At 49.5% G+C, this 22,144-nt stretch overlaps 1 protein-coding gene across 1 annotated transcript in view; it reads right to left on the reverse strand.

Moving 5' to 3' along the window:
- LOC119454624 (tartrate-resistant acid phosphatase type 5) overlaps positions 1–22,144 on the reverse strand; it is a 185,670-nt gene that overhangs the window by 139,250 nt on the left and 24,276 nt on the right. The window contains exon 2 of the mRNA XM_037716503.2: positions 5,399–5,655. Coding sequence (XP_037572431.2) covers positions 5,399–5,655 — 257 coding nt within the window. The remainder of the gene's footprint in view (positions 1–5,398; positions 5,656–22,144) is intronic.

Raw genomic sequence — 22,144 nt, forward strand, 5'->3', positions numbered from 1 at the left:
TGCTAACCAGGAGCGCTGACGAGAGCAGCCGTCGAAGATGAACAATTTCATCACCGTTCTAACGGCGTCATCCGATGATGAGGTATTAAGCTGCAGCATCACTTTCTGCCTTTGATGCGGTAACTTTCGTTTCCGTCGTTTCTTTTCAGTTTCGAAAACGCTTCATATTTCAAGCATTTGTCATCAATAAAATGCTTGACCTTGTTCACGTCTGAAAATCACGGCGAGACCAAGTGATAAGTGGCCTATGTAATAAAGCGTCGTCTGCTGAACTTCGAATTCATCATGTATCTCGCAGAGGGCGCTACAGTCGCAAATTCCTGTTTGGTGGCTCGCACGTTCGTCTCGCAGGAACGAAAGGTGAACTCGGGCAGTGTTTGGCGGAATTTCCGCTGCACTGCCACGGTGCCAGGGTGGCTCAGCCGAAGGTACCATAAGTGTGTCGTTTGCCACAACTTTACTAGGCGTTCCCGAGCTCCGATGGTCTCTGGTGTTTGCGATAGCAGAGCCACGCATAACTTTGTTGAAGATAAGACTCGCATAACATTTTTGAATCAATTAAAAAAGTTCTAGCATAAAGTGTAAAGTGAGGGTTCTCGTTTATTTTATTTTTTTCCTGCTTGTGTTACTGCACCTGCATGTTACTGTACCTGCATCATCGTCATCGAGACTATAGACTGCGGGGCTAGCTGGCTGCCTCATCGCAAAGTTGCAGCCCACGGAAGGAGGCCATCGGGAGACATACACTTACGACGCAGAGTGACAGACGAACGTTCTATCCACAGGTGTAGCCCTCCTCCAATATAGGGATGACAATGATTTGCAACTACTCAAATCAGTTGTTTGCAAGCTCGTGACAGGCATCCTTGATATTGTCTTCTATATTGGTCCAGTCGAACAGTCATGCCAATTTTAGATCAAAGGAACACAACAATATTACAGGCAGAACTATTAGTATGCTAATCGTCAGAAGCAGAAAGAAAAAGGTCAAGTTCAATAAATATCAGAAACGGTGAATAAAGATCTAAAAATATAAAAAAACGTTAAAAAAACGTCAATGTTTTTTTTTCTTCTACTTTTAGAGGGTGTTTCTTTTTCTCACAATGTTTGCTCCTTGTCAGATGATATTTCGTCGAGCCCTTGACTATATATGCTAATATAGTATATACTGCCAGAAGTGCAACTGATACCCTGTACAGATTCTAATATTAAATTTAAAGACTACACGCTTCTATTGTAGCGTTCCCTCAAGATAGCCAGAGAAGTAGTGAAAGCTTTTGAAACTGAACAATGCAAGGATGATTCTTCCAGTAGCGCATCAGTATGTCTATCAGAAAACAAAATGATTATCTTTGCGTCGCTTTGTAATGGATGCAAGAAAGGTTTGTCATGGTTAAAAAACGGGCAAGTTTGCACTGCGTCGTGCAAAGTTTAGGCGCAGTGAAACTGTCGATCCTCAAGTATTACTGGCTGCTACTGCTAGGTATTAACTTGGTTGCTGCTAGGTCTTAAGTTGGTTTAACTGAACTACCGATGTAGGCAGGTATTCTGGAGCGATCATTTCCGGAAGTACCTTCCCTTTCGCGACATTACGCGTGACAAGCGCTGCACGCGTCGGCCCCTACGATCAACAGCGTTACTGGCATGCCACAAACGCAAGCAGGCTAACCAAGGTTGGCACAGTGCCAAGAACGGTGTTGCTTGCCGACGCCGAACGCGTTGGCGACATTTCGCGTGACTAGCACTGGACGCGCCGGCGCCTACGACCGAGAGCGTTGCTGGCATGCCACGAACACAGGCAGGCTAACCAAGGTTGGCACAGTGCCAAGAGCGCTGTTGCTTGGCGACGCCGAACACGTTTGACGAGCTTTGACGAGCTGCGCAAACAGCGCATCTCCACACGTCGCCCTGGAATGGAAACGGCTGACCTTTCAGCTTTGGCTCCCAGCGGCGCTGGTTTTGATTACACCTCGTTGCGGCCTCAAATTCAGCAATACGTACGTGAGGAAGTTGAGCGTCAGCTCTCTCTTGTGGCATCGGTCACTGAGCCTCTCCCCCCACTGGACCAGTCGCTTCGTCGGGTTATCCAGACGCAAGTTGCTGAGGCCCTCCCGTCCCCCGCTTCGCCGCCGCACGTTACGGCGCCGCCGCAAGTAACGGCGCCGCTAACTTATGCTGAGGCCCTTACACGATCTCATGCCCAACCGACGCCAGTCCCATCCAGCCCAGCCACCAACTTCTACACTCCGCCAAGTCCGGTACGGCCGGTTTACGTACCGTTCTCGCATCCGAGACCACCTCTAAACCCCTGGCGCACTCCGGACAACCGGCCAGTGTGCTACGCTTGCGGTATTCCGGGACATGTTGCGCGCTTCTGTCGCCGCCGCGGACTCTATTTTCGCGATGGCGCTCCCAACCTTAGCCACGTCCCTCAGCAAGCTACACACCGTCTTACATCTGACGCCACGGACTCGTATTCACGTCGCCCCGCCTTCAGTTCACGCCGATCTCCTTCTCCCCGCTGCCGCTCCCCTTCCCCCATGCTTCGCCGTTCCAACCATGACCAGGAGGAAAACTAACAGCCGCAGTTCCTGAGGCAAGAACTGCGCCGTCGTCGAAATTTGCAAGGCCTCTTCTTTCGTCGCCTAACGAGATTGTAGTGTTTATAGACGGTGTCGCGACGAACGCTCTTGTCGACACAGGAGCAGCTGTTTGTGTGATTAGTGAGATTCTCTGCCGCAAACTGAACAAAGTGACGACTCCGCTTTTTGATATTTCGCTACGCAAAGCGAGCTCGCAGCACGTCAAGCCTTCGGCCACCTGCACCGCTCGTGTTTTAATTGAAGATGCGCTCTACATTTTCGAATTTGTCGTCCTTTCTCATGCATCGCACGCCGTTATCCTGGGCTGGGACTTCCTTTCCGCGCATCATGCATTGGCCGACTGCGAACGTGCACAACTCGCCTTGTCTCCGTTCTGTACCGCAACCGACGATGACCCTCGCCCGTCTGCTAAAGTGGTTGTCGCTGCTGACGTCATCATCCCTGCCTTCTCTGTCGCCTTAGTGTCCGTCACCTGTGACGCTGTCCCCAATTCAACTGCACTTTTTGTACCGTCTGAGGAATGTGCGCGTCGCCGGAACGTTGTCCTACCGTTCGCAGTCGTCTCACTTGATGATGATTCCAGTGCAGTTTATGCGTGTAATCCGTTTCCCTGCCCTTCAACTCTATTACATGGCGAATCTGTTGGGCGTCTCGACACTTTTGATGCCATCTTTCCGTTTGATGCGCCTTGCGATACGACACCACTGCCTATCGATGCCGTCACTTCTGCCGCCGCTCCCGCCTCACCAGACCACGACGTCTTCTTGCGCAGTGTCGATAACGCGCTCCCGCAAGCTCAGCGCAATCAGCTCGTTCAACTCCTTGACCGTTTTCGGACCTCTTTCGACCTTGGCCAACCTTGTTTTGGGCGCACGTCAGCGGTTGTTCACCATATTGACACCGGTCACCATGCTCCACTGCGTCAGCGTCCCTACCGAGTGTCACAATCCGAACGCAGCGTCATCAGTGAACAAGTCGATGACATGCTGCAACGCGGCGTGATCCAGCAGTCACACAGTCCTTGGGCTTCTCCGGTCGTACTGGTGCGGAAAAAGGACGGCTCAATCAGATTTTGCGTGGATTACCGCCGACTAAACAAGATCACACGTAAGGATGTTTATCCTCTACCACGAATAGACGATGCTGTCGATTGCCTACAAGGTGCCGAATTTTTTTCTTCCCTGGATCTCCGCTCTGGCTACTGGCAAGTGCCGATGGCTGCAGCGGACCGTCCAAAAACGGCTTTTGTGACCCCTGACGGGTTATACGAATTTAATGTGATGCCCTTCGGCCTGTGTAACGCGCCTGCGACTTTCGAGAGGATGATGGATTCTATCCTCCGGGGACTTAAGTGGCGTACCTGTCTTTGTTACTTAGACGACATAGTTGTCTTTTCTCCCAATTTTGCATCTCATCTCGATCGCCTCGAGCAAGTTCTTGAGTGTCTCACGGCCGCTGGTTTGCAATTAAACTTGAAGAAATGACATTTTGGTGCCAGACAGTTTACGATTCTAGGCCACGTCGTTTCACAAGAGGGAATCCTACCAGACCCCGCCAAACTGCCAGCCGTTGCCGAGTTTCCCCAGCCAGCCACTCTTAAAGAGCTCCGTAGCTTCATCGGCTTGTGCTCTTATTTTCGGCGTTTCATCCGTAATTTCGCCTCTATTATCGCCCCCTTGACTCAGCTACTTGCCAGCAGCGCTGACCTCTCGGCATGGAATCCCGATTGCGACGAGTCATTTACGACGCTCCGCCGGCTCCTTACGTCCCCTCCAGTACTGCGCCACTTTGACCCCAATGCGCCTACTGAAATTCACACGGACGCTAGCGGTGTCGGTCTTGGTGCCATCCTCGCCCAACGCAAAGACGGCTATGACGAGTATGTCGTTGCATATGCCAGCCGTACCCTAACAAAGGCAGAGTGAATTATTAAGTTGGAGGCCAGCTGCTCGATATCAATCGGCCAGATTTTTTTTCTCCTGGCTCAGCGCGCCGCGGAGAGAAAAGAGGCGGGGGTCGGGAAGGCAGTGAGCTGGCCGAGCATGCGCAACCGGTCTCCTCCTCCTCTTCCGGGTTGCCATGGCTACGGCGCGGCAGTTTCTTGGCACGCACCACAAACTACGGCTGGCTTAAACAGCTTCGCTGTTAAAAAAACACGTACGTCCTCAAATTAAGCTATCAGACGACATTCAACGCGGTATCGATGCGTGATAATTCGTGCGCTGCGACCTTGCGCACCTCACTGACCTACGCCAGCGCTGGGGCAGTCGGGAGCGCGCATCACGTGCTGCACTCTGCAGGAAGCGGGGTATGACTTGATTGCGCGCGGGAGTAAGTATGCCACGCCCAGGTCGGCAGAATAAGACGATGCTCACTCATGGCTACTTTCGCATGAAATACGTACTCACTCGCCCTCATGTAGATTCAGGTTCGTCAGCACTTATTCGCGTTTCTACTCATGTCTGGGGATGCTCACATCCGCACCCCGCATTCGTTGTCGCTTCCATTCGCACTTACCTACACGCGCTCATGCTCACGTCCCCTCCCACTCACCGGAACTCACATACGTGTTCACGTCCGCTAACACTTGCCAACTGTTTCTCACATTTATGCACGCATCCACTAAAAAATCCACGCCTGTGATTTTTGTTCGTACTCTTGTTTACCAGCAGTAACTCCTGTTCTTATTCATATTCACACACACTCTACTTCACTCATGCTCTATCACATCTGTGCAACCAGTGTGGAGGGAATGTGAGTGGGAAAGTGAGTAAGTCGACCTTCAGAGTACGTGCCTTGAAGCGTCGGTCGTCGACCGAACGGACACCCTTGAAGTAGAAGTTATCCCCGAGCGAGAGGACGAAGTCGATGCGCTTGGCAGCCGCCACGACCGCCATGGTCTTGGCCAGGTTTCGTTGGATGCGCGTCGTGTACGGGTAGAAAGGCAGGCCACCCCAGTCGCCGAACACCAGGAACCGCACCGACTCGTTGTTGGCTGGTCCGGTGACGCCCGGCGACGCCAGCGCACCGCCGCTCAGCACCGCCAGCCACGCTGAAACAAACAAGAGCACACAAGCTGGCCTTCTCAGGCATTCATTATGTTTATGTGCTGCGAAACTACTGGAGTAGTTCTACGCAAAATATCAAGCGTATGACACAAAGAACATAGCAGAGGTTAGAACATTTCTATACGCAAGCTTTGTAATGCTGGTGTCTTGAGAATTGCCTAAAATAATTTTATGTGCATGCAATTAAAACATAATCACGGTGGATCCGCCCACTGCTGCAGTGTCTGATTTCTGTACAAAAAGACTTTAATTAGACAAACTAAACTTTACCAATTCCACCAGTATGCGAACAAGGTCTGCTCTAGCGGTGGCTATAGTTGAAGTGCGCCCCCCTCGGCTGCGGGCGGTTGTGGGTTTCATTCTAACCGCCGTATGACACCCACTGGTTCAAATTAGCACAAGTGTACCCCGGCCAGGCGTTAGGCTTTCTTCAGGGGTGATACGCTTAGGAAAGGCGTCTGCGCCCTAAATTCCCCTCGAAACCCGCATCAGCACAAGAAAATGGAGATTTGGGCCGCTCCCATGGCGACCCTTTCTCATGTGACATCCAAATGCACCTATTGAAGTGGGGACGTCTTCGCGTTGGGGAAAAACACCCCTTTCCAAGCGTTCAGATCCCAGGCTCTATACTGGCAACACTAACGCTATGAAGAGGCATGCGAAGCTTGATTGGCCGGTTGCCGGCGCCTAAATACACGTAATGCGTAACGCCTGAAGCTCAAAGGAAGGTCCGCATCCTCCGTCATGGCCGGTAAATTGCAGTGGCTAATATTCCCTAGCCTAAACTTCTACACGTACACCCGAGAATGATAACGGAAAGACGATCGCCGCGGTAAATCGAACGTGAAGCGCCGCACGCGCAATGCGGAAGATGTACGCGTACATTCGGCTCCCACCTCTGAAAAGTTGTATTTTCGTCCACTTCCAGGTACATCTTCAGCATTGTTTATGCAAAGTTTCCTTCGTTTGCATTACTTGGGTTCCTATGTCAGGCGAAGGGGTACGTCGTATACAGGCGCCGGGAATAGATTTCCCCTAACCTCCCACACATGCACACCACACCGAAAAATATTTGCTTCCCTTTAAGAGAGTGTGAAAGTCACTCGCTCTGGGAACACTTGCTGCGACAAATGACAGGCCAGGCGCCTCGTCTCCTGCGAGGTCTATGTCATGTTAGAGGTCCCCAAGTCCAGCAATGGTTTTCACATTGCACAAACAAGTCGATGAATCAGTGACCACCTGACAGAGCGTGCAGTTAACCTTGCAGTTCCGGCAGAGCGCATCTCACGAGGGCTGTCGACGCTAATGCGATAAGCTTTGAAGCAATCTAGCAACACACCATACTGCGAACGCCGAAACGCCTCTGCAGCGGGGCTTCTCTCGCGCACATAGGTGATCATTTATTGGCATCCCATAAAACGGGGTGGTGAGAAACGGTCACCCAGCCTGCTTCAATTAGTCAGGCACGTTATACAAGCTTTCCATTGCGGCATTTTATGCATATCTGCTTAATCTTATGCTTTTTTTTTCACTTCCTCCTATCTCCTCTATATACCTTCTACCGCCACCTAAGCCTGGAATGGATCCGGTCGTATCAATCTCTTTTTTGCATTTTTAGGTGCGACGCACCTTATGCGCTCGGGCTGTCGGCGTCTCCTGTCGCCGCCGTCACGATAAGCAAGCGGCCCGCGATTGGCACAAGCGCGTGCCGAGTGCTCCCGCGTTCGTCGTAGTCGTCGTCTTCCCCAGCTGTCTTCGTCATCATTCCAGCGTAGAATTTCCCGTCTCTTCTGTCGTCGTAATGGGGAGGCCGCGTTTACGGGATTGTGAGCCATTGCTTAAGGCAGTATGGGCCCATTCGCGGTGCATCTCTGCATGCTTCGCACCTCCCCAGGTTCCATGTGAGTGGAGCTGCATTTCGCTCAACGGGTCATTTGACACTTACGCATAAAATTTAATTCACCGCTCAAACCAAGCCTACGACTTACCTGGTGCTAACTGTAATACCTAATAAAAATTAAACCGTAAAAAAGGCGTTCAGAATATTTTGCTATCGATAATCTAAACCTCTCTTGCTTATCTCGACTGCTTACCGGTCGATGCTTCCGTCCACTATGAATCCAATCGCCTCTGGAATGTTTACGTTGCCTACGAGTATCATTGGGTGAACGCCCTGGCATTCCATCAGGATGGGCTGAGTGGTCTCTATCATCTTGTTGCAAATATTTGCCAGGGTATGGCTTTGTCCATAGGAAACCAGCTCGATCCTCAAATTGCAAGGCACTACCATTTGTGCTATGGTACAGATTCTACGGCGTAGCTGTTATGGGCTCATTCCAATAGCCGTTTCGGGTCGCGATGATGCCACCCCCGACGGCGCGCGCCGCCGTAACTGCTATCACCGGAAACGCGAAAAAAGTACCCGATTCCCGCCGGGACCGAACCCGCGCCCGCTGCGTGGGAGCCAGATACTCTACCACTGAGCCACACAAGCGGTTGCTATCGGGCCGCGGAAAATAGCCTATAAGGCAAGCGCGCGGGGGCAGACGACTCCAGCCTCCACCAGTATGGTGGCGCCATCTAGTTAAGGTGTCTGTAAATTCGGCGTGCCCGACATGTAAGTTGCAGTTGTAAGGGTTGATCGGGCTCAGCAGACTGCTGTGCAGAGAGCATTACAAGCCGCAGCTCGCCATCGACGCCGGGCGGACAGTTCAAATCGCTCTCGTCAAAACTAGGCGAACTGACTGCCGCGAAGATCCGTTGGGCGTGGTGCCTAAATCGGGGCGACTCTTGAGTCGCTCCATCAGCTTGCGCTGTGACTGTGCTGCGTGTGCCGCGCAGGCCTGTGACTATTTCTTCTAATTTATTCCTTCCAATTGTAAATCGCCATGTTATTTTTTGTATCCATTTCGTTGTCTCTGTTTCTCTCACTTTCTTTCTAATGACTCCTGGTTGTCTATCTACACTTTCAATTACGCTTTACTTGGTTGTCAACATTCTTGACCCCTCTATTTTGGGCCCACGCTTTCGTAACAAGTATCGACACTTGTGCACTTTAGCCGCCGTTTTATTTTAATATGTTCTGTAATTTTTGTCAAACCTAATTTTGCTCTGTGCTTCTCTGACTTCAACCGAGGCCCAACCCATGTCAGCCTGGACTGCCTTATTTATGGTTCGACCGTGGTCTCCCAAAGCCAACCGGCCTATCAATCTTTGGTTACCTTCCAACCCCTACAAGATATCCAATTTTAAGCACAGAATGACATTTCCGAACGTAAGGGCTGGCATAATTAATCCTTTCCAGATTCCACGCACCACCTGATATTTATTGTGGTCCGAAAGTGCCCTATGTTTCATGATTGCGGCACTCCGATTCCCCTTTATTTTCAGATTATATTGGTGGGTCCTTTAGTAATTCTTTATTTTGAAGTATTCATATTGACTTTCTATGGGTGTGACTTGGTGTTGAACTGACACAACGTAATTACTCGTATCTTCCTTAAATATCGTAATTCCCGATTACTCTGTGGTAAAATGAAGGCCTAGATATACCGCTACATTGCCACAAATACTCGCAAGTGTCTGTAAATCTCTTGATTGTCCGCTTGTAGCACTATTTCGTCCGTACACATGGACCTTCTGTGGCACTGTTCGTTCATTACGCATATATGAGAAATGAAACCTTTATTCACGGTTTTCCGGACGTCTTTCTTATGCCCTTAACAAAAAGAGCGGAGAACAATGGAGATAGTTGACATCCTTGCTTCAGTCCTTGGTCAACTTCCACCAATTAATTACATTTTCGGCCTTCCCATACAATTTGTACTTGGTTGTCTCTATATCTCCCTCGGCTGCTCCACGAAATGACCACCTACGAATAGCTTCGTGCTTGAGAATATCCCATAACAGGGAGCATAAGGTAGCATATGTCTTATAATTCAGCTGGGTTATTCGAAAGCGGAAATTAGTAGAACAAGAAATCGAAACACATATTCAACTTATTAACAGAAATTTACTAATTAACTTCATAGGTAATTACTATACGACACATATTTATTTATCTATACATACTGCAGCCAAACTTTGGGTATAGCAGGAGTAGGAAAAGAACAATCAATTTTACATATACATTACAACTGGGAATAGCAGGGAGAAATTAATCTAAAGGGCATCATGTTGCAATTTACCGATGTAGCCGATGAGCTTGTAAGGCGCATCCACTTGGAATGAGTTTCCAGAAGGACAGTAGTTTGGAAATATGCGCCATCAAACTCACCGTAAGTATGCACTGTTGTTCCACTTACTTTTTTTTACCAAAATGCTGTTTTATACATTGAAGCACAAAAATGAATGGAACGCCTATGTATTTCGTTCAAAACTTTGGGAAATAATATCTCGAAACTGGTGTCATCCTGAAAATTAATTTTAAGTGGATGCGTCTTGCAAACCCGCCGGTTACAATTCGTAAATTGCAATATGTGTCGTAAAGTAATTAACTAAGAAGTTAATTAGTCAATTTTTGCTACTTAGTTGAATATGTGCTTCGATTTCTCTTCGAATAACCCAGCTCAAGTATAAGACATGCTACCTGCCACAGGCGATTTTTAGAAATTGCGTAAAGCTAAATTTTGAACACCCGGTATATCATCGTATCATCGTCGTTACATAAATATCACAAATGAGCTTTTTCTGCACGACCCAAAATTTGGCCTATTAAAGAGCCATCAAATGGGGTCCAGGGAAGGATGGTATGCTATGAAGAACTTTATTTGGGTCCTGAGGAATCAGGATGGTGTCGATAAACCTTTGGGAATGGCGAGCATAAAGAAGAAAGAGAGGCGCATAGCGCGAGACTTCGTGCTTGACAGTATTGTCCCGTGGTAGTGACATTTAAGAAAACAGTAGCAAAACTGTGAATGACGAAACGGACTTTATTGGGCGAACCTGTGCCAACAAAAACAAGTTGCTCTCGAAGCACTACGATAACGGCGAACACAGTCTCGAAATCTTATCAGCCGCGAAACTCGTCGGCTTTCATACATGAGTCATCGAAGGTTTAAGAATTATGCCTGCTACCGGCATGTCTTCCAGAAAGTTCTAAACAATTCGCGTCGCTCATACAATCAGATTACATGAGCATCGGTGACAAGAGACAACGGATAGAAGCATCGATAACGTTCGAGAAACTTCCGATACATGCAGGCGCGTCCTGTGCCTAGCGATAACGTTTAATATTTGTTAGCAGGTGAAAAGCGGTCACCGGTGGAAGATAAACATGTATACGGGTGAATACCCTCGCCTTAAAAAATATTGTTTCGATGCTACACACACGAAACGAAAACAAAAGAACGCATGCAGAGAAAAAGATGTCACAGTTTCGCCCTAAGGGCGAAGCAGTGAATGCGATAGCAACACAGCAATGTCATACGAAGTAAGGTGAGCAGCTTTGGTAGCAATATGAATTGTAGTAAACATGAGCTGATTAAGTAAGCAGGTGTGCTGCGGCGTAAGTAGACCGACATGAAGAGAGACTCGATGACCACGAGAAGGCGCGTGTGAAACGGTGGTGTTGATGAGAAGCGCTTCCCGTGGGCAGCGCGCGTGCGAAGGGACACACCTGTAGCGCTGCACTGCCGATCCGGGCAGCATTACATGTGTAGCGTGCGTTGGAAAATGTGGCCCGACTATTACTAACTGAATGAACAAGCGTGGTGTAAGCGCGCACAAACAAACATGAATAGATCACACTGAATGACTGCAGACAACGACTGTCAAAACGCTGGCAGCAAGCCCATACGCTGCAGCGGGCGAAGGTACGTGCGGTCTATCGCTTCAACAGAAACTGAGCGGCGAATGCACAGTGCAGAAAGGTCAGAGCCGTGTGGAGATAAGAGACGGTGGGGCGACCGACGAGCGCGGTTGTTGGCAGAGTAGAAGTGCGCACCCCCCCCCCCCTCCCGCTCCCTCCGGCGCTGGCTTCCCGCTTCCTTGCTTGCGCGTGGGAGAGATAAGAGACCGTGCGGTCGAGCGACGAGCGCGGTTGTTGGCAGAGTAGAAGTGCCCCCCCCCCCCTGCTCCCTCCGGCGCTGGCTTCCCGCTTCGTTGCTTGCGCGTGGGAGATTGAGTGCGTTCGCTCTCCGTGATAGCGCGCGTCCCCGCACGCTTCCGCTAGGGCATACGGCGCGTGGTGAAGATTTTATCGATACGGAACCTCACGGCGACGGCGACGGCGACGCCGACGGCAGAAATCCGGTTGAAGTGTCCATATATTTGCTATCGCAATAAAAAATTATAACAAAGCAACAAAGTAACTAAGTTCGTCAGCGGGTGAAGTCGTCCACGTGGCGCTTAAGAAGCACCACGTGAATGACTTCAGGTTGTGCCCGGCGCCGCTGTGATTGCGAAATGCCGTCTGGCATGACCTGATAGTCCAGTGCGCCAATTCGTCGGATGATCTTATATGGTACGAAATAGCGACTCCACAGTTTCTCGCTAAGTCCTCGTCGGCGTATCGGAGTCGAGACCCAAACACGATCGCCAGGGTGGTACTCGACGAAGCGTCGTCGAAGATTGTAGTGTCGGCTGTCGGTCCGATGCTGGTTCTCGGTGCGCTGGCGGGCGAGCTGTCGACCTTCTTTGGCACGCTGCAAATAGGTGGCAACGTCGAGATTTTCTTCGTCGGTGACGTCCGGAAGCATGGCGTCAAACGTCGTGGCCGAGTTGCTTCCGTAGACCAGGTTGAACGGCACCATGTGCGTCGTTTCTTGCACGACCATGTTGTATGCGAAGGTCACGTACGGAAGGATGGCATCCCACGTCTTGTGTTCGTCGTCGACGTACATTGCCAGCATGTCGGCGATGGTCTTATTTAGGCGCTCGGTGAGGCCATTCGTCTGCGGGTGGGTGGCAGTGGTCCGGCGATGACTTGTCTGGCTGCATCGCGGGATGGCTTGAGTTAGATCTGCCGTAAAGGCAGTACCTCTGTCGGTGATGAGGACTTCTGGGGCACCAGTGACGCAGGAGGATGTTCTCAACGAAGAATCGGGCTACCTCGGCGGCACTGCCTTTGGGCAAGGATTTTGTTTCAGCGTAGCGGATGAGGTAGTCCGTAGCTATGACGATCCATTTATTCCCGGAAATCGACGCCGGAAAAGCCCCAGTAAGTCCATCCCGATCTGCTAGAACGGTCGGCGAGGTGGCTCGATCGGCTGTAGAAGTCCGGCTGGGCTTTTCGACGTCGGCAGAGAGGCGAGGCCAGTAGTATTTCTTTTTGTATACTCGCGAGCGTACGGGAAAAACCAAGGTCTCCAGCCCTTGGGTCGTCATGGAGAGTTTGCAGAACCTCTGCACGCAATGCTGAGGGTACCACGAGGAGGTAGTTGGCTCGGAGAGGCGAGAACTTTTTTTTTAGGAGAACGTCGTTTTACAAGAAGAATGACGCCAATCCTCGCCTGAACACCTTCGGCACAATGACGGTCTTGCCTTCCAGGTAGTCTACAAGGCTCCTTAGTTCCGGGTCGGCTCGCTGTTGTTCGGCGAATTCGTCGGCACTGATGGGTCCCAAGAAAGTGTCGTCATCCTGGTCGTCCTGTGGTGGCGGTTCGACGGGGGCGCGAGACAAGCAGTCGGCGTCAGAGTGCTTTCGCCTGGACTTGTAAACGACGGTAATATCGAATGCTTGAAGTCTCAGACTCCATCGTCCGAGAAGACCTGAAGGATCCTTCAAGTTAGCTAGCCAACCCAAGGCGTGGTGGTCGCTCACAACGTTGAAGGGCCTGCTATAGAGGTAGGGGCGAAACTTAGATGTAGTCCAGATTATGGCGAGGCACTCCTTTTCGGTTGTGGAATAATTTGTGTCCACCTTCGACAGCGACCAGCTAGCGTAACTTACAACCCTTTCTAGTCCGCCAGTCCTCTGCACAAGCACGGCGCCCAGCCCTACACTGCTTGCGTCGGTGTGCACTTCGGTATCGGCGTTTTCGTCAAAATGAGCAAGTATTGGCGGTGAATGCAGGCGTCGATTAAGTCCTTCAAAAGCGTCGACTTGCGGCGTATCCCACTTGAACTCGACGTCGGCCTTCGTGAGGTACGTCAGTGGCTCAGCGATCCCCGAAAAGTCCTTGACCAAGCGCCTGTAATAGGCGCACATTCCAAGAAATCTGCGCACTGCCTTCTTGTCGGCGGGCGGAAGAAAGTCAGTGATGGCCGCCGTTTTCTGTGGGTCAGGGCACACTCAAGAATTGTTGATGGCGTGGCCCCAAAACAAGAGCTCCTTGTATGCCAAGCGGCACTTTTCTGGCTTCAACGTGAGTCCGGAGGTCTTGATTGCTTAAAGAACTGGTTCAGGGTGCCGGAGATGTTCTTCGAAGCTTGAGGCAAACACAGCGACGTCGTCCATGTAGACGAGGCAAGTCTGCCACTTCAAGCCTGCCAGTAGTGTATCCATGACGCGTTGGAAAGTCGCAGGTGCCGAGCAAAGACAAAACGGCATGATCTTGAACTCGAACAGTTCGTCTGGTATTATAAAAGCAGTCTTCTCCTGGTTTCTCTCCTCGACTTCGATTTGCCAGTAGCCAGTTTTGAGATCCATCGACGAAAAATACTTTGCGTTATAGAGTCGATCCAAGGCATCGTCAATCCGTGGGAGAAGGTATACGCCCGTCTTCGTGATTTTGTTGAGGCGACGATAACCGACGCAGAAACGTCGTGTTTCCATACTTCTTCACTAACACAACGGGGGACGCCCACGGACTCTTAGGCGGCTGGAGGATGTCGTCGCGTAGCATTTCGTCGACTTGTTGCCTTATGGCCTGGCGTTCGCGCGCCGGAACTCGGTACGGGCTCTGACGGAGGGGGCGGACATATTCGTCGGTTATGATGCGGTGCTTGGCGGCAGGGGTTTCCCGAACTTTTGACGACGACGAGAAGCAGTCCTTATATTTCAGGAGCAGAACTTTTAGCTGGGAAGGTTCTGATTGACGTCGAAAGTTGGTTCAGGTATTGCAGTCGTCGTTTCAGGTGCACTAGAATCCGTGAAGGCGAAAACACTGCTGGCTTGTACTATTTCGTCGATGTAGGCAACCGTGGTTCGTGAGCATCACTCTTGCTTTCCCTTCAAGTAGCTCAGCTGTGCATCTAGCAACGCAAATTTCACGGTCCACCTGTAAGTGATGATCGCGCTCGATGACGCCTTCCATGTCTGCAGGCACTTCGGTACCGACGGAAATCATTACGCTGGAGTGAGTCGGAACGGTGACTTGTTTATCTAGCACATTCAAGGCATGGTAACTGATGTTTGTATCCGGTGGTATTGCGTTGTGCGTTGAAAGCGTTATCCACTTGGACCTTACGTCGATGACTGCACCGTGTTGGTTTAGAAAGTCCATGCTTAGGATGACATCCCTGGAGCATTGCTGCAGGATTACGAAGCTCGCCGGGTAAATCCAAAACCAAAACAAAAATCCAACAAAACTATATGCTTATATGATAAAGGAAACTACGAAGCTATTAATAATGAGTTAGGCGACTTCTTTTCAACTTTCGAGACATTATTCCCTATGCACTCACTTCAAGAAAACTGGACGCTATTTAGAAACAAAATTAATGAACTCGTTAACAAATATATACCACGAATAACTGTGCACACGAATCAAAATAAGCCATGGTTCACCAAAGCACTAAGAACGCTTGAAAAGAAGAAGAAACGTCGCTTCCGACTAGCCACGCGTCTTGGAAGCACCGAGGCATGGTCAAACTACCACATCGCAGAGAACGCCTACCTGAGTGCCGTTCGCACTGCTAAAAAATCTTTTTTTAACATCGACCTACCACAACTACTTACTCGAAATCCTCGGCAATTTTGGCGCGTTTTAAATCCTCAAGAAGCTCGCACTATCAGCGTGACGAATGCAGCAGGCGAAACAGCCACAGATGCCGAGTGCGCTGATATTTTCAATGAAGCTTTTTTTTCAGTGTTTACAAAAGAAACAACCCCCCCCCCCCCAGACTTTCTGCTATCTACTAACATATCATCGCATATGCCGCCCATTGTGTTTTCGACAGATGGCATACTGTCAATCATCGAAAAAAACAAATTAAGTAGTTCTTCTGGTGTAGACGAAATTAACTCAAAGATTCTGAAGAATACTAAGCATATATCCGCGGCATGTTTCAGTCTATTATTCTCACAGTCATTGTCTACAGGTGCCTTACCATGTGATTGGAAAGTGGGGAAGGTCGTTCCAGTCTTCAAAGCAGGTAACAAAGACTCTCCCTTAAACTACCGCCCCATTTCATTAACTAGTGTCCCTTGCAAAATCATGGAACATGTCATATACTCGCATATCATAAACTTTTTAGACGCAGTAAACTTCTTTCATCCTTCTCAACATGGTTTTCGTAAGGGGCTTTCATGCGAAACACAACTAGCTATCTTCCTTCATGATCTACACGTTAACCTTGATAACAACGTTCAAACCGATGTAATCTTTCTGGACTACTCTAAAGCTTTTGACACAGTGCCTCATAACCGCTTACTAATAAAGTTATCCCGATTGAACTTAGATCCTCACGTAGTACAGTGGATAAAAGAATTCCTAACAAATCGTTCCCAATTCGTCCTTGTTAATAACTACTCCTCCAAAATCCTCCCTGTCACTTCAGGCGTCCCTCAAGGTTCAGTCTTGGGACCGCTTCTTTTCCTAATATACATTAACGATCTTCCGCTGCATGTATCTTGTTCTATTCGTATGTTCGCTGACGACTGTGTGATTTATCGAACTGTGACTAACCGCTCTGACCAAGCATCTCTGCAGAATGACCTTAATAACGTGCAAAATTGGTGCAACCATTGGCAAATGTCCTTGAACCCTAACAAATGCAAACTTATGTCAATTTCCCGCCGTCGTAATCCCTACCTCTCTACTTACACAATCGCAAACGTCCCAGTGGAATCAGTTCTAGCGTATAAATACTTAGGTATAACCCTGTCCCACAACCTTTCCTGGAATGCGCATGCGACTAACGTAATCTCGTCAGCTAATAGGACACTGGGGTTCATAAAACGTCACCTTCGTCAAGCCCCGCAGCACGTCAAACTACTCGCATACAAATCATTTGTCAGACCACAACTGGAATATGCCGCTGCCATCTGGAACCATCACCAAACATATATCATCAATGCACTCGAATCAGTTCAGAATCGTGCGACTAGATTCATCCATTCTTCATATTCATATAACATCAGCATTTCACGCTTAAAGACAGAATCTAGTTTGACATCTCTTCCTTTTCGTCGTCGTATCGCCACGCTCTCTCTTTATCACAAATTCTTTTACAGCTCGCTAAGCCGCCCACCTTACATCACGCCATCATCCTCACGCATGTCACAGCGCACCAGCCATCGACTGCAAGTTGCTCGTCCTCGCACACGAACTGTCACATTTCAGACTTCATTTTTTCCTCGGGCTGCCAGAGACTGGAACGACCTACCCTTCAATGCCGCTGCCATCACATGTCATTCAGAATTCTTGGAAACTGTTCCAACTTGTATTTCACCGTAACACCTGCATTTTCTTGTGTAAACATGTTAACCACCCCTTATGTAATACCCCGAACGGGGTCTTTAAGGTAATAAAATGAAATGAAATGAAATGAAATGCGGTTGTTAACTGTGACTCGCGCTGTGCATATTCCAGCCGGCGTTATTAGGTGGCCTCCCACTGTCCGGATATGGGGTCCTTGCCAGGCCGTTTTCACCTTCTTCAACTTGTCGGCGAACGGGCCACTGAAGACGGAATAGTCGGTTCCAGTTTCCACTAGAGCGGTGACGTTATGACCATCGATTAGCACTCTAAGTCGGTAGACCGTCGTCTGGCGTTACGGTTAAGTCGTGGCGTCGGATCACGGCGGCGTCGGCTTGCTCCGCTGCTGCTACGTCGCGTCGGCAGGTCTTCTTTCGGCGGCGAAGTGTTGTCGTCAAGGCTCTTGCCAGGAGGTGTGCTGATACCTCGTTGTGAAGACTCGTGAATCTTTTTCGTCAGCGGCGGAAGATCTTCGGCATTGCGTCGTACAACAACCGACCTCCATCGGTTGCTGCTTTTAGTTTCCCGGGTAAGGGCTGGGAGATCGGCCTCGAGTTGGGCCGCCGTACAGCCGGCGATGCGGCGAGATATAGCGGCCTGGTGACGGCGAGCGTAAGGGTCATCGTGGTTGCCACTGGGCTCCGGCCACGGTGTAAGATATACACTCTTTAGGTGAAGACACTCGCCAGACTCGATCGACCAGTAAAGTAGCAAAGGCGCACGCCGATCGGCCCGGTGACGGCAGCGGATACCTATCGGCAGTACGACGCAACTTCAACACCGAAAGCTTTTTATTGGTTTAATCTCCCGTTGTTATAGCAACCGGTGGTTCGCGGGAAATCCGAAATGATTGAGTGACGCACGAAAGTAGGTCACCGGGGAGAGGGCATGTGCGCGTTCCTTGTCGGCGCACGCACTCGCCTGCGTTCTAATTGAAGTTGCGTCGTTCCGCCGATAGGTATCCGTTGCCGTCGCCGCCCCGATAGACGCACGAACTTGCTACTTTATCTGGTCGATCGCGTCTAGTAAGCAAGCCGAGAAGTGTCCCCACCTAAAGAGCATATATCTTACACCGTGGCTCTGGCTAAGTCGGCGATGTCACGTGGTTCCTCGCCAACTGTTGACGTGGGGCGTTGACGGCGAACCCTCTTAGGCCCATCGCGTGGTATGGGCAGCGGCGGTAGACATGGCCGGCTTACCCGCAGTGATAGCAGAGAGGGCGGTGGTCGGGGATGCGCCAAATGTCCGTCTTTCTCTGGTAGCTGCGCTGGGCGACGGGCGGGCGTGCTGGCGGCGGTGGCGGGGGACGACGGAACTGGGGCGTTACGGGGCCCTGACGCTAGCGCGTAGGGGGCCCTTGATGGCGGGCGACGACGGCGTAGGTCATCGCTTCCGGCTGGGGTTGCGGCGATTGCGGTTGAACATAAGGAACTCCAAGTGAGCGCGGAACTTCTACTTTGACGATGTCGGCGATAGATGCCACTTGAGGCTGTGACCTCGGAAAGAGCGTCTACAGTTCCTCGTGAACGACCGTTCTGCTGGTCTCGCGCAGATCGTCGCTGCCAAGTGCTTGAACGTCGATGTTGTTCGCGGACAGTGTTCGGCGGTTATATTCCCTCGTCCACATGTCGAACGTCTTCTCAATGTTTGTGGCCTCGGAAACAAATTCATCAACAGTCTTGGGCGGGTTGCGTATCAATCCGGTGAAGAGCTCTTGCTTGACACCCCGCATAAAGAATCGAACTTTCTTTTCTTCAGACATGTCGGGTAGGCGTGGCGGAAGAGGCGAGTCATCTCCTCCGTGAAGATCGTGGTGTTCTCGTTCGGCAATTGCGCTCTCGTTTCTAAGAGGCCCTGAGCCCTTTCCTTTCGTACGACACTCGTGGAGGTACTCACAAAGTTCTCACGAAATTGGCCCCACGTCACCAGGGTTGGTCTCTGTTCTAAAACGAGGTCCGAGCAGCGTCATCCAATGAAAAATAGACATGACGTAGCTTGTCGTCGTCGCTCCATTTGGTGAACGGCGCGGTCCTCTCGTATGTCTCCTGCCAGGTTTTAGGGTCTTCGGCTGACGATCCAGGGAAGGTTGGTGGTTCCCGATGTTGTTGCAGCAGGAGGGGGAAAAGTGGGACTGCGATTGGGTTTGTTGACTTGGCCTTGATTGCTGGTCTTCTCGGGAAGCCCGTACTCCGGCAAAAGTCCTTGCTGCCTACGGCTAGCTCGCTGGTTCTTGGCGACTGGTGTTGTCCTCTGGTTTCGGGCTTGGATCTCGGCATTTCGGGGGCGTTCGGTGCATGAACGCACTAGCACCTGCACCAGATGCCACCTAGTAGTGACGCTGAAGAAAACAGTCGGAAAACTGTGAAGGACTAAACGGATTCTAATGGCGAACCTGTGCACAAAAAAGCAAGTTGCACTCGAAGCACAACGTTAGCGGCGAACAAAGTCGGCGATCGTCGAAATCTGATCAGTGGCGAAACGCGTCAGCTTTTGTACATAAGTCATCGAAGGTTCCAGATTCATCCCTGGTACCCACGTGTCTTCCAGATAGTTCTAGACAATTCGCGTCGCTCATACAATCAGATTGCATGAGCGTCGGTGACAATAGACAACAGACAGAAGCATCAATAACGTTCGAGAAACTTCCGGTACATGCAGGGCCGGTATTTTGTAGCGATGCCTTTCCGGTAATAATGCCTTTTCGCGCTTATCGCGCTTTGTCAGTGGTCGGAGCGACGGTCCGCTCGCGTTATCAACGGGATCAGCCGGCTGTGAGCGGTGGATGATAAGACTAGAGTAGAAGTCATAATGCCTCGCTACAAAATCGCAGCCCAGGCGCGTCCTGTGCCTAGCGATAACGTTTAACATTTGTTAGCCTGTGAGTACGGTCATCGGAGAAAGATAAACATGTATACGTGTCAGTATTATGAGTGCACGTAATAAATGGTAAAATAGAATCCCATTTTTTCTGTTCTGTGGAAACATACATGTGAAGCATATTGGTCAGGGTATGATTTCTTCTCTCATTAAGGCCGTTCGTTGGCCACCCGGGGTGGTAAGGTGTCAAAAGAAAAGTAATCAGATGCACAAAGACGTAGTAGTTCTTCAACAACGTTCCTCTTAAACTACCGTGTGCGATCACTAAACACAACGTGTGCAGCACCATGACGGAGAATGACGGAGTACAGCAGGAAAGATGAAACGTCACTTGTCCAAGCGAAAGCCACTCTGTCGTGATCTTCATTTATTTAACAATACTTCTAATCTAACATGAGATCACAGAAAGGAGGGTGCATACATCAGTGCAGTATAAAAGATACATAAGACACTGCGAACTTGATGCGTTAGCCATCATAATTTTAGGAACGTCGATGCAATTTGCAAGCAAAGATCGAGTAATTTCAAAAACTGGGGCTTTATATTGCAATTGCAATTATATGGACACTCGAGGCGCATTTCCGCCGTCGTCGTCGCCGTCACCGTTATGTTACGTATAACGTCCAAGGGCGATAACATCCTCGCCGCGTGCAGTATGCAGTATTTGCGAGTGAAAGCGTCCGAAGATGAGCCGACGATGGTGGCTCAATCTCGCGCGCGCAAGCGATGAAAGCGGTGAGGAAGCACGCCGTTTTCCTTAGCGCGCAATGCACCGGCCGGAATCAAATTTAGGCTTATAAACATGGACACTTCGTTATTTTATCATATTCTAGAAATATTACTCAAGCCCTGAAAATTGTTCGTAATAATGTCTTGATTGTATAAGTTGTGCTGTTCATTTGACACACCCAGTAACACGTAAACACAAATTGTATGCGCAACTTGCCTTTACGTGCTTGTGTGTGTGAATAAAACAGCGCAACTTCTAATATCAAGACATGTCGCACCATTAAGACCCCATCATCACGTGATGCAGTTACAAAATTTCATGCCTGTATGTAAACCAATTTATGGACTATATCCGCTGCATGCGAGAATGCATGCTTTAGACCAATGACAGTACCTGAGGCAGCAGCTCTTTATTTAGCCTTTTCCATCGCTTATTGGAGGGGTCAATTATTTATTAGGCCATCTAAACAGCTCATAAAGTTTTCTGTTTAATATGCCAGCATTTAAATACTGAACGCAGCTACACTACTCCCTATACTAGTGCGGTAAATTTAACTACTAATCGTTTTGTCACGTGTTCTGCAGTCATACATGGTAGCTGTATTTGGTGTCATGAGTTCTAGGCTCATTTTCACTTAAGCCTTTCGATGGAGTGAAATCTGCCTCTTCAACAGACAATTTAGAGCAAAGCCACCACTGAAGTAATAGCTCCAAGACCAATTCCTGCATGCTGTTGGCCAATCAGATTGTGTGCGGAAACTATGTATGATACATCTCTTGAGGTACACTAATATACACACAGCTGAACCTGCTACATGTAGTTACGTCATTGACATAGGAAGAGGAAGATGTTGAACATATGTTGCACGTTTACTCATCTCTTGAAATCTGAACGACCCAAACTTTTGTGAAGATATTGGTCGCAACCATGCGACAGCACAAGTGGGAAAACTTGTTCAGTCACTATTGGGAACAAGTATAATAATGCCACCATCTCAGCTCGTTTATGATACTCTTGCTTGCAGGTTTCTTGTCTATATTGGTTAGGCTTTCTATTTTGTGAATTCACAGCTTTCATAACAGCTACTGCATCATGAAGGCACTGCACACATACCCCTAATTACGGAGGTATCTGTACATGTAGAGCAGAGAGAACTTATGGGTAAGTTATAAAATATACAGGTAAAAGTATGTCGAACAAAGTATTTTCACATTAGATGATACACCACCGGCAACGAATGCTCATTCTGAACATGCAATAAGTGCCATATGTGGAAAATGAAGA

The sequence above is a fragment of the Dermacentor silvarum genome, chromosome 5 (assembly GCF_013339745.2).
Source record: "Dermacentor silvarum isolate Dsil-2018 chromosome 5, BIME_Dsil_1.4, whole genome shotgun sequence".
Classification (NCBI taxonomy): Eukaryota; Metazoa; Arthropoda; class Arachnida; order Ixodida; family Ixodidae; genus Dermacentor; species Dermacentor silvarum.